Raw genomic sequence first — 18849 nt, 5'->3', positions numbered from 1 at the left:
ATTTATATTCATTAAATAAAAGTTAAAAAAAAAAAGAAATTCACCCAAAAATAAAAAAGTTTAAAAGAATTTAACATTTTTTAAAAAGATGTATTTGTTATTTGAAAGCAGAGTTACAGAAAGAGAAGGAGAGGAAGAGATAGAGAAGTCTTCCATCCGCTGGTTCGCTCCCCAAATGGCTGTGCCAGCCCGAAGCCAGGAGCCAGGAGTTTTCCCCGGATCTTCCACATGGTGAAGAGACCCAAGCATTTGGGCCATCTTTCGCTGCTTTCCCAGGCACATTAGCAAGGAGCTGGATAAGAAGTGGAGCAGCCGGGACTTGAACTGGCGCCCATATGGGATGATTGCAACACAGGTGATAGGTGGTGGCTTTCTGTGCTCTGCCATGTGCCAGCCCCAATAATTAAAAGATTTTAAAAAGGAGAAAAATGTTCAAAAAAAATTTCACTTAGTGCCAAGAGTGAGGAATATACCTGTGATGATTAATTTAGGTGTCGATTTGAGTGGATTAAGGAATGCCCAAAAACCCTAATAGGCATTACTTTGGGTATGCCTGTTAGGGTGTTTCTAAACAGAATTTTCCTTTGAATGTGATTGGATTAGGTGGAGAAGACCCACCCTCAATGAATGTGATTGGAGTAGGTGGAGAAGACCCACCCTCAATATGGGTGGGCACCAATCCAATCAGCTTGGCCCAAAGAGAGCTAATGGAAAAGACAAATTGATCAGTCCTTCCTTTTCCTGAGGGCTTGGACATTGGAACTCAAGGCTGATCAAGCACTCAACCATTTGGATTCCAGGATTTATACCTGCATCCCTTCCCTGAGTTCTCAGATTTTTCAGCACAGGACTGAAAATCACATCATTAGCTCTCCTGGTTTCGAGGCCTTGGGCTGCAGCATTCCCAGGACTCCAGCTTGCAGATGAAGTAGGCAGGCATACAGGTTAAAATTGTTAAATTTGTGAACTGGAAGACCACGCCTTTGCCATGCCCCTGTGAGACCTCGTGCTCCTACTTGGCCACACCTGGGTGCCCACCAGCCAATCAGGTTAATTAACCACTCCCCTTTGGAAGTGGGTTAAAAGCCAGGCCACACGTTGGCCTGGCTCTTTTTCCCTGGCCTCTTGCCAGGACAGGGCTTGCTGTAGCCTTGCGCCTCCAGGGCGCATGGCCTTCGGGCCATGTGCTCTAGGCTTCCTGGCTTAGATGCTCTTCCACGTGGCTGGTCCTGGTGCTCGGTATGAACCCCCATTCACTTCTCTCTCTTAAATAAAGCTCTCACTCTCCTATGCATCTTCCTCACTAAATAAAAGCTTAAATGTACCATGCTGCCTCGTTTATCTGTGCCGGTATTTAGAATTCTTCTCTAAATATTAGGCAAGAACCCTCTCGGGCTTATTAATATTGAGGATTTAGTAATAAGCCTGTGTTGAAGTCATAAGACACCCTAAATTCCAGTAGCACATATGGCACCCCGGATAGCATTTCTAGGGAACTTTAAGGGGCTACATTCCAGTGTGTATTTTACGGGGTCTTTTCTGATTTCACAGACAGCCTAACTTTGGACTCCTGGATGAGCCATGTTTGAGTGAGCAATTCTAATAATCCCTTCTCATATGTCCACATCCATATGCTATTGGTTCTGTCTGCTTAGAGTAAACTGGCTAATACTGTTCTCCAAAGAAAGCAGAAGATGAAGCTATATCAATGGGAAAGAAAAAATGGAGGCATTAGAGTCAATCCAGGAACTGGGACAGTGATTGAAGGCATTCCAGAGACAATAAAATACAGAGAAATCTCATAGTTTATCCCAATACCTCTCTCAAAGTATCTTACTCTCTTTCAGTATCGAATTCTCTTTTGTAGTTTCTGTTAGTTGACTGTTCCTATCACTTTCTTTTCTTTTTTAAAGATTTGCTTATTTATTTGAAAGTAAGAATTGAGAGGGAGAGAGAGAGAGAGAATGAATCTTCCAAATACTGGTTCACTCCCTAAATGGCAGCAATGGCCAGGGCTGGGCCAGGGCAAAGCTAGAAGCCAGGATTCTTCTGGGTCTCCCATGTGGGTACAGTGGGCCATCTTCTGCTGCTTTCCCAGGTGTATTAGCAGGGAGCTGGATTGGAAGTGGAGCAGCTGGGACTCAAACCAGTGCCTATATGGGATGCCAGTGCTGCAGACAGTGGCTTAACCCCCTGTGCCATCACACCGAACCCCACCTACTGATTTCTGTAATTCCTGCCAGTCTATTTTACACGTTTCTACCTGTATATTCCCTGTGTCTCCTTTTTCTGCTTAGTCTGTCTGAACTCTCCTAGCTCAGTTTCTTTCTCTCATATCCACTCAATATTTTCTCTTATTGAGACTCTCTCAGTCATTCTTTCTCATTCTCTGACAATGTCTCAATCCCTTTAAGACCTCTCAGTTCCTGATATTTTTCTCAACCAACATCAATTGCTGCAAATTTTTGTTAATCTTAGTCTCTTTTAGGATATCTTTTACAAACTCTGCCTATTCAATTTTTTTTCTGTCATACACATGCTCTCTTTTTTCTTGGTATTTCTATATTTCTTCTGGGTACTTTTTCTTTTTAAATCTTAATTTTGTCAATCCCTCAATCTTTCTCAATTTGAAAATTTTTTTCCATAATAGCTCCTTTAAATTCTTATCAAACTCTTCTTTCTTGTTTTAGAAAAATATGAAAGCTTAAAGACATGAAGGTGAATGTTGCTGTATTAACACAGAATTTCAACAATAAAGCTTCTGTAGTACAAAAGGCACCACAAACGAAGTTAAAAACAAATAGCAGACAGATGTGATTCAAGCCAGCAGCTTTCCTGGTAATAGCTTTCTCACTGGTCTCCCTGCCTCTCTTCTTGGCCAACCCTGGCCCAGCCCAGCCCTCAAAACTAAACGTACACCCTGCATTCCCTCCAGATCATGCCCTTTTGTAGCAAGCATTACATGATGAATGGAATAAACTGACTTGTCAATTATATTTCAATCCCTCAAGGTTGGTTCCTTTGATTCCAGTTTCCCAGAAAGGAATCCACTCGGTCCCTAAGCATTCCACTAAACTACAGTTAATATTTATTTCCAGCAGGAGTATATTACTTATCACATTCCAGCATGGAATATGCTGGGTTCCGGAGATACAATGATAAACGAGAATGAAAAAAATCCTCGCCTCACCTTGTAATTCAGAAAGTTGCTTCTCCAGTAAGTACATGGAAAACCAATTAAGAGAAAATCCCGTTCAGTCAGGAAATAAATCACTTTTTTTTTCTTTTCCTCCCTTTTGTTTAAAATATGATACAAGGGCAGACTATGGCACTCTCATTGGGGTCAGAGTTAATTTATTTGACCTTTTAAAACTATTGTAGATGATCATAAGTAAACTTTTAAATGTTCATATAGAGGCTGGTACTGTGGTGTAGCAGGTAAAGCCACTGCCTGTAGTGTCGGCATCCCATATGGGTGCTAGGTTGAGTCCTGGCTGCTTAACTTCCGATCCAGCTTCTTGTTAATGGCCTGGGAAAGCAGCAGAGGATGGCCCAAGCACTTGGGCCCCTGTACCCACGTGGGAGACCAAGAGGAAGCTCCTGCCTCCTGGCTTCGGATCAGCCCAGCTCTGGCCATTGTAGCCATTTGGGGAGTGAACCAGCAGATGGAAGTCCTTTTTCTCTGTTTATAACCTCTCAAATAAATAAGTCTTTTTTTTTTTTTTAAAAAGATCATATAAACTGTAGACTTGCTATTTGTATCTAAGGGTATTTATGAAATCGATGTTGAAACTTGAAATAAATTATAAATTTTAAAATATTGTCCAGGCTTTTAAGTGGGATGATATACATTATTTCGTTCATTTTCTTCTTGTTTATTCATTTGAGCATAGTTCACTTAACAAAAATAGAATAACTGTGAGGGACTTCTCTATTTCTATCAAAATGAGAAATTTATATTGAGAATTAGAGCACGTCATTATCATTTTTTTCTGGCTAGTGCTTATTGTGAGCACTGCTCCAAGTACTGGAACATGTTGACTTATGCAGTCTTCATAATAAACAAATCGGCTGTTGCTGTTGTTTCATCATTTTGATTGGGAACTAGGCAGAGAGGGGTTAAGCAAGTTGCCTATGATCACATAGCTACTAGATCTTGAAACCTACATGGACTGTCTTCACTTGCAATGTTAACCTTCATGTTGGACTGCATCCTGGGAAGTTCTATGCCTACATTCTAAACGAGGATTCCTTTTTATTTCTTTGATGGTACTCTATTCATTTCCTGAATATTCATCGCAGTGTAACTTGATTAATTAACTAGTGTTGTGCCCAGATTGTTAGATCCCTGCAGAGATCCCCAGAGAGTCAATCACACGGAACTGCAAAAGCAAGGTTTATTCAGGAGTACGAGCCGTGACAGGGACCTTATCCAACCAACCCGCGCAGCGGAGGAAGGAGTGGGGCCCCAGTCGTTGCTTGGGAGAGTTTTTAAAGGGAAAAAGGGCTACATCAGCAGGAAAAGAGTTACAAACAGCATGGAAGCTTTGGGCACAGGGAGTTAACTTCGTTTAGCAATTTCTACTGTGCTATCCTTGGTCTACCGAGCTAGCTGTCCCTGGTAAGCTTTGATATCTCTGGAATGCCTGAATGCCTGCTTTTACAAGGACTCGGGTCTGCTAGGGGAAACGGAGGCTGTTTTTTTTTTTTTTATTTTTATTGTTTTAAAATGAAGTCACTTTGGCTCTTCACTAGTTTAATATCTGTCTCCTTATCTAGACTCTGAGAGCAGGAACTTTTTCACATTTCACTGCCACATATCCACACCTTCATAAATAGTTGAGTGAATAAAAATATACAAAGCAACAATAAAGTTTCCTTCGTGGAGTAATGCCTCCATCTTGTGGAATAATCGAATATTGTCATTAAATTTTTTTTTTCCAACAAGAAACGAGAATTTATTTATGTTCCAGTACTACTTCCCGGACGAATTCTTTTTTTTTAATCGGACTGGCCTCAGATATTTTGGCGCTCCCGAATGGCCCAGCTTCTGCATGAGAGACCTGTCATCTACTAGTTTTGCTTGTGAAAGGAATATTGTGTAACTAAGTCATTCTTGGATACGGCTTAACGTCCAGGACTCTTTTGCTTCTACCTTGCCCAGGGCAGGAGCACATTTAAGCCAGATTATAAACGCAGATGCTTTGCATTTAGATGTAAACGCAGTCCTCCCGCGCCGCGGGAGCCGCTCTTTCCCTTCGACTCTATGGTTCTCGGCTTACTCTCGCCGCCGAGAGCTCTATGGTTCCGGGGCGGGCCGGGAGCCGGAGTTTCAAAGCCGTGGCGGGAAGATGGTGGCTTCCGCTGTCTCCAGGCCGAGGTTCTCCGGAATGGGAGGGCGCCGGGACTGTGGTTTGCCCTGAACGTCGGAGAAGACGTCGCCATGAATCTCCTGCGCCGGAGTGGGAAGCGGCGGCGTCCAGTCTCAGACTCGTTCTCGGGAAGCGGCAGTGACAGCAGCGCCAGCCCCCAGCTCCTCGCAGGGTCCGCGCTGAGCCCGCCGCCGGGCCTGGGGCGCAGCCTGAAGGAACGTGGGGGCCGCGGGCGAGGTGGGCAGCTTGGGGTGGGGTGGGGTGGGAGAGGCACGTGTCGGGAGAGGGCCTCGTCGCTTGGGGGTTGCTGCTTTGCAGAGCTCGCTGGGCTTCTAGGCCCTTTCTCTGTGCACGGGACCTCTGCGGCATTATTGACAGGCGTGCGCTTAGTGACCCGTCGGGTGAAAATGTTCCAGTGGCTTCTGGGTCTTTTGACCTGATAAAAACAATGTCTTAGTTGGCCAAATCCTATTACATGTCGGCAGGTTCGCTCCTAACAGTGCCCAGGGCACGTTACAGATCCGTACATACACCGCATGGTGGGTCTAGGACGTGGCACGGGACGTTTGGGAGTACAGAGGAAGGCTGGGTGGGGATTGTACGGTTCTCTCAGAATGGCTGGATTTCCGGGGAATGTTGATCTCATATTTGTCATTGACTGTGCAGTCCTCGTAATGCTAAAACTTAAAAAGAAACTCCCCTCTAACTTAGCTTTGCAATGGCTGCTTTGTGATTCCAACATTCTTCATTGTGTACAGCAAAATTTCTTGTCTAGGGTTTAAGGAAATTGCTTTTTTTTTTTTTAATTCTATGCAATTTACTATGATCCTTCTATAAGAGCATGATCAATTTCTCACCAACTGCTGCAGGTCAAGATGTACTTTGAATCATTTCATTCTAGCACTAGAATTCCAACACACAGGTGAGGGCCAAATACTAAAGTCATGTGTTACAACCAAATTAAACTCTTAATTTTTTCTGTTTTTCCTGAAAGGGGCATGGAAGCAGACACTGCCTGATGACCAACTAGACAAGCTGCTGTTGGCAAATTGGGGACTACCTACAGCGGTTCTGGAAAAATATGACAGTTTTGGTGTAAAAAAGATGTTTGAATGGCAGGCAGAGTGCCTTTTGCTTGGACAAGTCTTGGAAGGAAAGAATTTAGTTTATTCAGGTATTCAAATTTATGCAAAGTAATTGTGCTGTTTTTAAGATATCAGTATAAAGGATACTCTCTCAAGGAAGTTATGTTTTTATAAAAAAATGAGACTGCTTTGTAGCTGAAGAAAATTTAAAAATATATATGAGAAGTGGGGTCTCATTGTATGCATTTTTAAAAAAGATTTGTTTATTTATTTGAAGGCAGTTCCAGATAGAGAGAGAGAGAGAGAGAGAGAATCTTCCATCTGCTGGTTCATGCCCCAATTAGCTGCAGTGGCCGGAACTGTGCTGATCCAAAGCCATGAGCCTGGAGTTTGCCCCAGGTCTCCCACAAGGGTGCAGGGGTCCAAGCACTTGGGCCATCTTCTGCTTTCTCAGGACATAGCAGAGAGTTGGATTGGAAGTGAAGCAGCCAGGTCTCGAACCAGCACTCATATGGGATGCCAGCACTGCAGGCCGCGGCTTTACTCACTATGCTACAGCGCCAGCCCCCATAACTAGTTTCTTTTTCCTATGATCTTATGCTGTTCATGCTGCCAAAGTTACCTTTATAAAGCATAAATATGATTTTGTCACTCCCTTTCAAAGAACTCCTCAGTAATTAAAATTTTAAGGAATATAAATTTTGTATGTACAACTTTATTCTTCCCACCATACCTACCCTCCCACCCACACTCCTACCCCTCCTTACCCTCTCCCCTTCCCAGTCCCATTCTACATTAAGATTCATTTTCAATTAATTTTGTACATAGAAGACCAGCTCTATACTAAGTAAAGATTTCAACAATTTGCACACACATGCACACACACACAAAACTGAGAACAAGTATCACATTTAACTCTCATAATACAACTCTTTGAGGACAGAGGTCCTGCATGGGGAGTTAGTACACAGTGATTCCTGATGTTAATTTAACAACACACTTATGTATGATGTCAGTGTCTACCCAAGGCTCTTGACATGAGCTGCTTAGGCTATGGAAACCTTTTGAATCCACAAAGTCTGTCAATATTTAGACAAAGGCCATTAGCAAAGTGGAAGTTTTCTCCTCTCTTCAGAGAAAAGTACCCCATCTTTGATGGCTACTTTTTTCCGTTGGGATCTCACTCACAGAGATCCTTCATGTAGAATATTTTTTGCCACAGTGTCTTGGCTTTTCATGCCTGAAATACTCTCACAGGCTTTTCAGCCAGACCAGAAAGCCTTAAGGGCCGATTCTGAGGTCAGAGTGTACCATGTTGGAAGAGTCTCTCCTTTTTAATTCTATCTGTAATTATCTCAGACTTGATCCTATTTATATGGTCATTTTAATACTTAATCCTATTTATATGTTCACTTTAACACTTAATGTGATCACTTTTATACTTAAGATGACATTTTTATCACCCAGCTTAATGGGATTTGGGGTCCCATGACAAGTTTTTAAACCGTACCCTTAAAAGCTAGTTCTTAGGAATGTATGCAGAACTATACAGCTTTACAGTTACAAACTTCCTGCTCCCTCTCTTACTCCCACTCTTATTTCTTACTGAGATCAATTCTCAAATGACTTTATACTCATATGATTAACTCTATGTTAAGTAAAGAGTTCAACAAATAGCATGGAGAGAAAAAAAAAATGAAAAAACAAACAAAAAAACCAAAAGTTTCTCTACAGTCAAGACAAGGGCAACTCAAGTCATCCCTTCTCAAAGTGTCAATTTCACTTCTGCAGGTTTTGTTTTAGGTGCTCTATTCCTTCTCGAAGATCAAGGAGAACATATGGTATTTGTCCCTTTGAACTGGCTAAAAACCTCTACGTGGCCCTTTCAGATGTGCTCTGTTACTCCCTGGAGCACTTTACATCCGGCTTACTGAATTACCTTCCTGCATGCCTTTGCATGTGCTGTTTCTCAGGCTTGTCATCCCGTCTTCCCTCCCACCCTCCCTTCCTTCTCATGTGTTATTTCTTTTCTGTACACTTCCTTACAGCTTGTCTCCCTCAACTTCTGTCGTAGTTTCTACCACTGTGTATGAAAGTTGTTTATTGTTTTCCTCAGAACAGGGCTTTTAACCAATAAAAGAAAGAATCTTTAGGTATAAATTAGGCAGTCAATAATATTCAACATTTACTGATGATAGAATGATTTTTTTTACTGTCTGTTTTTTAGTGTGAAACTATTTAGGAAGCTGATTTAAAATTAGGGCATTGCAGGATATAAAGCTTTAAAATGCTGGTTGAGGCCTTAATAGTTTAGCCTTAGATTCTGTAGTATTAGATATGGCTTAAACATTTATTAGTGCAGTGTTCCAAATATGACCTCACTTTGCTATAACTTTCTGTAATAATTGTATTTTAGCTCCTACAAGTGCTGGGAAGACTCTTGTTGCAGAATTACTTATCTTGAAGCGGGTTTTAGAAAATCGGAAGAAAGCTTTGTTCATTCTTCCCTTTGTTTCTGTGGCTAAAGAGAAGAAATACTATCTCCAGGTAATGTTCTTGTACTACGTTTGAAATTTTGAAATCACCAAAGGTCCACTATTGGTAACTTTGGCTTTATTCATTTGAAGTAGGATTATAAAAGTGAGAGGAAAACACAGGATCTTTTTTTTTTTTTTTTCAGTCAAGCTTAACAGGGAACAAAGTATCTTTTATTGCCTCCTCATGTAGTTTTTTTTTTTTCTTTTTTTTTAAGATTTATTTATTTTATTTGAAAGGCAGAGTTATACAGAGAGAGGGAGAGAGATGTAGAGAGATCTTCCATCCACTGATCCACTGGTTCACTTCCGGAATGGCGTCAGTAGCCGGAGCTGAGCCAGACTGAATCCAGGAGCCAGGAGTTTCCTTCAGGTCTCCCAAGTGGGTGCAGGGGCCCAAGTATTTGGGCCATCTTCTGGTGTTTTTCCAGGCCAATAACAGGGAGCTGGATTGAAAGGGAAGAAGCCAGGACCCGAATTGGTGGCCAAATGGGATGCCGGCTCTGTAGGCAGTAGTTTTACCTGCTATGCCACAGTGCCAGCCCATTTTTTTTCCTTAGAAAAGATTTATTAATTTATTTGAAAGGCAGAATGACATGACATGACAGAGGGAGAGACACACAGCTAGTTTCCGTTTGCTGATGAGAGAGAAGATTTCCATCTGCTGGTTCACTCCCCAAATGGCTGCAATGACTGGGGCTGGCCCAGGCTGAAACCAGGCACCTGGAAATCTGTTGGATCTCTTGTGTGGGTGGCAGGGTCCGAAGCACCTGGGCCATCTTCCATTGCTTTCCCAGACGCGTTAGCAGAGAGCTGGTTAGGAAGTGGAGCAGCCAGTACTCATATTGTGCTTGTATGGGAGGCTCACAGACGGTGACTTAACCCACTGTACCTTGATGTGGACCCCCTCCCTTGTAGTTTTAAAAGTTAACTGTAGTGCCAGCGCTGCAGCTCACTAGGCTAATCCTCTGCCTTGCAGCGCCGGCACACCGGGTTCTAGTCCTGGTTGGGGCACCGGATTCTGTCCCGGTTGCCCCTCATCCAGGCCAGCTCTCTGCTGTGGCCAGGGAGTGCAGTGGAGGATGGCCCAAGTTCTTGGGCCCTGCACCCGCATGGGAGACCAGGAGAAGCACCTGGCTCCTGCCATCGGATCAGCGTGGTGCGCTGGCTGCAGCGCGCCGGCCGCGGCGGCCATTGGAGGGTGAACCAATGACAAAAGGAAGACCTTTCTCTGTCTCTCTCTCTCTCTCACTGTCCACTCTGCCTGTCAAAAAAAAAAAAAAAAAAAAAAAGTTAATTGTAAATGGCTGCAGAAGGAGCTTAAAAAATATATATGTATTGCCTAAAGGAGAAATGGTCATAAAATCAAGAGTAATTAGTAAAACTTATGTATACTTTTGTAGACTTGTCCTTAGGAAGTAAACAAAATACTTCAATTAGTATATATTCATGCACATTGAGAATCAGCATTTTAACCGAATAGCGGGACTTCTGAAAGATGGAAAGGAGTGTTTAAGGAAGCATATCCTATCCTGAGGGCTATTTGGAAATATTTAGGGGTTGAAGGACAAAATCCATTTGTGCTTAGATAAGTCTGTGGTCTGTCCTCTGTTTACCTGAAAAAATGAATAACAATAGTTTAAATATAATAGTCAATAGTTCTTAAGACATTTTCATAAATACAGTGTTTCATTTAATAGAGTAAAGTTACTGCTGTGATTTCTCCAGTAGAAAAAAGTGCGTTGGAATGGAAAGATTGTACTGATGGTCCAAAAAATCTGGGTTCTAGTCCCAGTTTTAGCCACAATTATGTCTTCAGCCTAGGCACATACTCAAACGGGCTTCTGTTTTTTCTTTTCTAAAATGAGGCTAATAGCCCTTAGCACTGTATGTTAACTCAGTAAACACTCAGAAAAAAATTTATTGAATGAACAACTCTAAAGTTCTGTGGTTCTGTAAATCTTTTTAACAGTTATTTCAGAGGCCAAATAGCCACCAAAGCTGGTCCTACATGGTAACATCCTCTCAACTTAGACCCAAAGTAACAAAATGATGAAAGGATCCTTTATATTGAGAAGGTATGTTAGTTAAAAGTTGAACTAAAAAAATTTAGTATCGAAGTCCCACTGAATTTAACTTTTAAAAACTTTTTTCTTCCGTTGCATAAGAATCTAGTCCTTAGCTGGATAATAAGACCATTTTCCTCATGAAGTATAAATTTGTTTCTTAAACAGATTAAATATTAGTGTTAAAAGTAGCTAGTTTCTTGTTTATTAGATTAAAAGTTTTACTGCTAATTTTTCTTCCATTTTAATTTCTTTAAATAGCACTTAGAGCTTTATAGATTATTAAGTACTACAATTAAAATGGCATACTTGATTTAATTTGGCTCTGTCTTAACAGAAATCCCTGTACTGAGTTTTGTCAGTTGTAAACTTCATATTTGTAGTATATGAATTGAAAAGAACAAGTGTGTCTTGGCCAGGAGCCACTGACAGTAATTTGATAAATGTCTTGAGATAATTATCTATGTTCTTGGATAGAACCAGTATAAGACTCACAGATTCCAAATTGTCTTACCTGTGTTATTCTGTTTGCTTCAATTCAGAGTCTGTTTCAGGAAGTAGGAATAAAAGTAGATGGTTACATGGGCAGTAGCTCTCCAGCAGGGCGCTTCTCTTCCTTGGATATTGCTGTCTGCACAATTGAGAGAGCCAATGGTCTGGTCAACCGCCTCATAGAGGAAGATAAGATGGATCTGTTAGGTAAGAAATTAGAAACAAACCCAAGTCATTCCTGTGGCTAGTTTTGATGGAATGGAGTGGAACGGTTGTGATTTCTGTATGTCCATGATATTTTTCTGTTTTCTGTTATCTACATCTGGAGGCAAGAATTGGCATCTGTAATGTCAAGAACTTTATTTATTGATTGATTTGAAAGGCAGAGATACAGAGAGAGAAAGAGAGAGAGACATGTCGGTCTTCCATCTGCTGGTTCACTCCCCAAATGGCTGCAATGGCTGGAGCTGGGCCGATCTAAAGCCAGGAACTAGGAGTTTCTTCCGGGTCTCCCACGTGGGTGCAGGGACCCAAGCACTTGGGCCATCTTTCACTGCTTTCTGAGGTGCATTAACAGGGAGCTGGATCAATCGCAAGAGGAGCAGCCAGGACTTGAACCGGCGCCCATTTGGGATGCCAGCACTGTAGGCGGAGACTTAACCTTCTACGCCACAGTGCTGACCCCAGGAACTTTATATATAGTTAAGTTTTTTGTCTTGTCGCTATTTCACACGTACTACTTTGCACTTTCGTACTACCCAGAACTGTACCAGGCATAGAAGGAAGCCTGTTGGGCTGGGTCTGCCAGCTCTGCAATTAGTTTATATGTTTATTCATAATTGTACTCTGATGCTGTGCTATCTAGATTAGGCCTGTGTCCTGAAACTGCCATTTAGCAGGGATGGTCAAAAGCTATAGAAACTGATAGTGCATTTGAATTGGGAATATTTAATCTGGGATGATTTTTTATGTTAATGCACTTTTTTTCCCTCTAAGGAAAGGACACTATGTAGAGTTAAACAGGAATAATATGGTTGTAGAGGCAGAAGCAGCAAGAATATCAGCTGCTCATTGAGAACCTGGTAAAGTTAATGATTATGGTAGCATTGTGGTAGGATACCACAATGATGATGAGACTCAAAGATTAATAAGACATAGGCTTTGCTGTATGGAGCCTGGGAAGAGAAATCACTATCAATTTCAGAAATGTCTTGTTACTTGAAGACTACAGTAGAATCTTACTTATTGTCATATCAAATATACCTATTTCAGTGTCTGGCATAGTGTATGTAGAATGCTTTTATATGAATAAATGATGAAATACTGAAATATCTCAACATACGGTATGGTTTGGAGATAGCTTACTGAAAAGGAAAAAGCATCACATATAGAAGGAAGCTGTCTAATAGATCTTGATTTTGCTGGGGCGGGTTTGTGTGGTAGGGGACATCAGTGCATGTGGAAACTGGTCTTATGAAAATGTTTGGAGAAGACATTGGTGAATAATTCATTTTCAGTCAATCTTGGACATTATTCCAAATGCATAGACTGGCTCAGTTCTTCAAGAAGAGGAGAGCATTATGATCGTATTTAAATTTTGTGATAAGGTGATTGACTAGCCTAAAGTATTGAAAACAGATCTGTTGAAGTCATCTCCCTTCTTGACGTAATTCTGTTTTTCTTTAAGCATTTCTAACATAAGTGTGGTTGTTTTCCCACAGACAAGTAAATACACTGCATAACTGACATAGATGTCTTACGTATTTCATTATAATTTCATTTCTATAACTGCCAATTTAGAATTGTGTGAGTAGTGAGAAAGTTTCTGTGGATTTGATTGGTCCTGAGTAAGTGAATCATTGATTTTTAGATCCAGGATACACTGCAGTAGTACAGTAGTAATGCTTGAAATACCTGGGAAAATAATTTCCCATTAAGAGGAACCTAGTTTTTGCTTTATGCTTTGAAATTTGTGTCACTTGGAGTATATTATAATGACAGCTACTTACTGTATAAGATTGCTTTTTAAAAATTTGTCTTAGAATTGTGAAATACTGTTAAACCTGGTATCTGGAAAATCTTTTTAGGAATGGTGGTTGTGGATGAATTGCATATGCTAGGAGATTCTCACCGGGGGTATCTGTTGGAACTTCTGTTGACCAAGATTTGCTATATTACACAGAAATCAGCATCCTGGTGAGTACCTGACTAAAGTAACTGAGTTCCTCAGAGTCCAAACAATGTTGAGAAAGTATCTGTAAAAGTACAAAAGTGTAAGATAAAGAAATTAAAGGATATAGTATTTATTTTTTATTTAGAACAAACTTGTGTATAGTATCTTATTTTTCCAAATGAAGTACTTCAGACTGAAATTTATTTTAGATTACTTTGTAAACTATTTTTCTTTTTAGGATTTATTTATTTGAAAGGCAGAGTTACAGAGAATGAGAGAGAGAGTGAGAAAGAATGAGTGAGCACACGAGTTTCCATTCATTGATTCACTCCCCAGATGGCTGCGACAGCCAGGGCTGGGCCAGACCTAAGCAAAGAGCCCCGTCCAGTCTCCCACATGGGTGACAGGGGCCCAGCTACTTGGGCCATCCTCCACTGACTTCCCAGGGGCATTAGCAGGGAGCTGGATCGGAAGTGGGGCAGCCAGGAGTTGAACTGGTGTTTATAGGATGCTGGCGCTGCAGGCTAGGTTTTTAACCTGCTGTGTGACAGCGACAGCCCCAGTGTATACATTTTTATTACAGATTTTTAAAAACCACATCAAACATAGGCAATTTTGTGTGAGTTTCAATAGGAAGTCATTAGGCATTCAGCTTACAGTCCTGATTTGGCTCCTTTTTTTTTTTTTTTAATTTAAAGATTTATTTTTTACTTGAAAGTCAAAGTTACACAGAGAGAGGAGAAGCAGAGAGAGAGAGAGAGAGAGAGAGAGAGAGAGGTCTTCCATTTGCTGGTTCACTCCCCAGATGGCTGCAATGACCGGAGCTGTGCCTATCTGAAGCCAGGAGTTTCTTCTGGGTCTCCCATGCGGGTGTAGGGGCCCAAGGACTTGGGTCATCTTCTACTGCTTTCCCAGGCCATTAGCAGAGAGCTGGATCAGAAGTGGAACAGCCAGATCTCAAACCGGCGCCCACATGGGATGCTGGCATTGCAGGTGGTGGCTTTACCTGCTACACCACATCATCGGCCCCTCCTTCTGACTTCTTTTTGTTTCTTAATCTTAAAACAGTCTTTAAGGGCATGCATTTTTCTTCAATAAATAATGTAAGAAAGTCCACATTGATCAAGACCCTCAGTTCTTTGGGGATGGACTAAATAACTATCATTGCTTACAAAGGTGTCTTCAACTTGATGGAACCAGTGTTTATAACTAACGTTTATGTTTTTAAATTTTTATCATTTAATTTTAGTTTTTCCACAAAGTTTTAAAAAATAGTTTGTTGATTAATTTGAGAGACAGCAAGAGCTCCTATCCATTGGTTCACTCCCTAAATACCTGCAACTGGTCTTCCTCATGGTGGCAGGAACCCAGTCACCCGAGCCATTCCTTCTGTCTCATAGGGTCTTTGCTCGAGGGAAATTGGAGTCAGGAATTAGAGCTGGGAATTGAACCTAGGCATTCTAATGTGGGGTGTGGGATCCTTGAGTGCCCGGCCAAAGATTCACTTGCTCCATGAAGTTTTTGAAGTCCTGTAGTATACACAGTTAATCTAATTAGTTAAGTGGATATTGAAAAATAGCATTTTTTTGATGCCTGCTTCTCAGAGGCAACTTTCAACTCTTCTACCCAACTCTTTATTATTATTATTATTTATAGTGGTATCTCTAAATGCAGCAACTTAAGTTTTTAGTTTTATTTATTATATATAAACTTTTTAAATAAAAAAAATTACTTATTTGAGAGAGGGAGGGGGAGGAGAGATCTCCTAGCTGTTGGCTCACTTCCTTTTTTTTTTTTTTTAAATTTATTTATTTATTTGAAAGAGTTACACAGAGAGAGGAGAGGTAGAACTAGAGCTAGAGCTAGAGCTAGAGAGAGAGAGAGGTCTTCCATCTGCTGGTTCACTCCCCAAGTGGCCGCAATAGCCAGAGCTGTGCTGATCTGAAGCCAGGAGCCAGGAACCTCTTCCAGGTCTCCCACATGGGTGCAGGGGCCCAAAGACTTGGGCCATCCTCTACTGCTTTCCCAGGCCACAGCAGAGAGCTGGATTGGAATTGGAACAGCCAGGTCTGGAACTGGCGCCCATATGGGATGCCGGTGCCTCAGGCCAGAGCGTTAACCCACTGCGCCACAGCGTTGGCCCCAGCTCACTTCGTTTTTAAATATTTTTAAAAAACCTATTTATGGGGCCGGTGCTGTGGTGGAGTGGGTTAAGCTCCAGCCTGCAGTGCTGATTTGACAAAGTCCTGGTTGCTCCACTTCTGATCCAGCTCTCTGCTAGAGCTCCTGGAAAAGCAGCAGAAGATAGCCCAGGATTTTGGGCCTTTGCACCCACATGGGAGACATGGAAGAAGCTCCTGGCTCCTGGCTTCTGCCTGGCCCAGACCTGGCTGTTGGCAATTTGGGGAGTGAACCAGTGGATGGAAGACCTCTGTCTCTCCTTCTTCTTTGTAATTCTGCCTTTCAAATAAATAGATCTTATATGTAACTTATTTATGAGAGAAAGGAGAGAAGAGATATCTCCCATCTGCTGGTTCATACCCGCAACGTCTGGAACAATGAAGGCTGGGCAGGCTGAAACCAGGAGCCAGGAATTCAATGTTGGTCTCCCACGTGGGTGGCGGGGACTCAGCTACTTGAGCCATCACCTGATGTCTTGTAGGATGCACATCAGCGGGAAGCAGCAATCAGGAGCAGAGCGGGGCTGAAACCCAGGCATTCTGCTAGGGAATGTGTAATGTCCCAACTAGCAGCTTATCTTACATCAAATGCCTCCCCCTATATATTGATTTCATTTTGTGCAGGATGAAGATCTAATGCTCTATTTTTTCTGTTTTTAGAGATTTATGTATTTTTTTTTTTTTGAAAGGCAGAGTTATAGAGAGAGGTAGACACACACACACATGGAGGGAAGGAGAGAGTGAGAGAGAGGGAGAGCGAGAGCTTCCATCTGCAGATTCACTCCCCAAATGGCCACAACTGCCAGGGCTGGTCCAGGTTGAAGCCAGGAGCCAGGAACTCCAGGGTCTTCCGTGTCAGTGGCAGAGGCCCAAGCACTTGGATCAGCTTCCATTGCTTTCCTGGATATATTTACGGAGCTGTATCCCAAGCAGAGGGGGCTAGGCTTGAACTGGTGCTCTGTTATGGGATGCCAATGCCCCATGTAGCAGCTTAACCCATTGTGCTCCAACACCAGTACCTAGCTCTTTTTAATAGTATTTACTTGTTGCTACCTAATCTTGTCTCTGTTATCCTCTAATCATCTTTCCATTCTTCAAATATAATTTTGCCAAAATTGTTATTCGGTGTTACAGTATTACATATAAATGCTATTATCAACTGAGCTATAATATGCTAGGATAACTTTTACTTTTTGAAATTTTTGTTTTCCCTGAAATTAATAAATTTCTTCTTTCTTTAGCTTGATTTTCTATGTATTTACTGCTAATTTATCCCAAACTTCTTCTCCAGTTTGTAAATCTCCACCCGGTACATTCCACCACATACGCTATTCAACCAAAGTTGTCATGTTCAAGAAGTTCCTCCTAGGCAACAAGTGATGGCTCAAGTATTTGGGTCTCTGCCATACATATAGGACACTTGGCTTGCATTCCTGGCTCCTGGCTTTGAAGCTCAGCCCCAGCTGTTGCAGGCATTTGAGAAGTGAACCAACATATGGGGAATGCTTCTCTCTCTCTCCCTCTCTCTCTGCCTTTCAAATAAATAAATAATACTAAATACAATTATAAACCTGGATTCTTTAATCCTGAGGTTAAAGTAATTATAAATAATTACTAAATACAAAAATTACCTCTTTGGTGAAAAAAGTCTCTCCTAAAGCCTTCTTCCCTTCTGGACAGGAGGTTAATCTAGATATATCCTGTGTAGCTCTCAGGTTGGGATTTCCCTTTGCATTCACATTCATTTCTTTTGCCTTTTGCTTGGGGCATATGTCTTTTTCTTGATTTGCTTTCTTGTTTTGATAGGGATGTCTTCCATAAGTTCCAGTTTATTTCAGTGAGCACATTATTATTTGTAAAAATTTTTGAGAACTTGCATGTCTGAAAACACCTTATAATCATTTCATAGATGGTCAAGTAGAAAATCAAGATTGAAAATTCTTTTCCTTCATTGTAAAGGAATTACTTCATTTTCTCATTGCTGTTGAGAAGTTTAATGCCATGCTGATCATTTGACCTTTTTCTGCTTTTTTTTCGGTTCTCTCTGGGAATTTTTAGGAGCTTTTGCTTTTCTTCAGTGCTGTGAAATTTTACACCGATGTGCCTAGTTGTTGGTATAATTCATTCATTGTGTTGGGTACTCAATAAGCTCTTTCCAGTTTGGGTGACCTTTGCATACTTCTCTGTCAGTATAGTAGAATAAGCAGAAAACCATTTATATTAAATCATTAGGCATATATGATTAATACAATCAGCAATTAAATTAAAAAAATTAATTTATTTGGAAGGCAGAAAGGAAGAGAGATTGATTGCTTGATTGCTTGATTTCCCATTTGCTGATTCCGTCCTCAAATGCCTGGGAGCCAGGAACTCAATCTGATTCTCCCATGTGGGTGGCAGGGACCCAACAACTTGAGCTGTCACCTGTTGCTTCTCAGAGTGTTCGTTAGTAGGAAGCTGGAATCAGGAACAGGGCTGGTACTCAAACACAGACACTTTAGTAAGGGATGCAGGCATCTCCAGTGGCATCTTAACCACCAAGCTAAATGCCACTCCCCACTCAACAAATTTGACCTAATTGATGTGGATAGAACAATTACCAAAACCAAGGAGAGTGTAAGTTCTCTTCAGTTATATCTGGAACAACTGTAGAAATATTTATACTGGACCATAAAGCAAGTCTTAACGTATTTTAAAGGTTTGACATCACTTAAAGTGTATTCTCTGACAACAGTGGAATTAAGCTGAAAATAAGTATAAAAAGCATATAATTAAAAAATTCCATGTTTGGAAATTAAGAAATAAGTTTTTGGCCCATTTTTGTGTCAAAAGTAATCACAGTAGAAATTTGAAAACAGTTTGAACTGAAAGTATAAATTATCTCTTAAGCCTTGTGCACTGCAGCTGAAGTTGTTTGTAAAGGGAAATTGATGGTATAAGTGTATTT

General features: G+C 41.2%; 1 protein-coding gene across 5 annotated transcripts in view; it reads left to right on the top strand.

The window, feature by feature from the left end:
• Positions 1-5350: 5350 nt before the first annotated feature.
• The window catches only part of POLQ (DNA polymerase theta), a 103325-nt gene continuing 89826 nt past the window's right edge, over positions 5351-18849 (top strand). For 4 of the 5 annotated variants that reach the window (XM_062208747.1, XM_062208738.1, XM_062208755.1 and 1 more), the window contains exons 1-5: positions 5351-5609; positions 6367-6546; positions 8874-9004; positions 11600-11756; positions 13637-13745. In XM_062208747.1, coding sequence (XP_062064731.1) covers positions 5444-5609; positions 6367-6546; positions 8874-9004; positions 11600-11756; positions 13637-13745 — 743 coding nt within the window. In that variant the 5' untranslated portion in view covers positions 5351-5443. Of the gene's footprint in view, positions 5610-6366; positions 6547-8873; positions 9005-10986; positions 11070-11599; positions 11757-13636; positions 13746-18849 lie in introns of those variants that run through there. The other variant, XM_062208763.1, reaches the window with a different exon arrangement.

This window comes from Lepus europaeus, chromosome 2, assembly GCF_033115175.1.
Source record: "Lepus europaeus isolate LE1 chromosome 2, mLepTim1.pri, whole genome shotgun sequence".
NCBI classification, from domain to species: Eukaryota; Metazoa; Chordata; class Mammalia; order Lagomorpha; family Leporidae; genus Lepus; species Lepus europaeus.
This window is presented reverse-complemented; position numbering and strand designations above follow the sequence as displayed.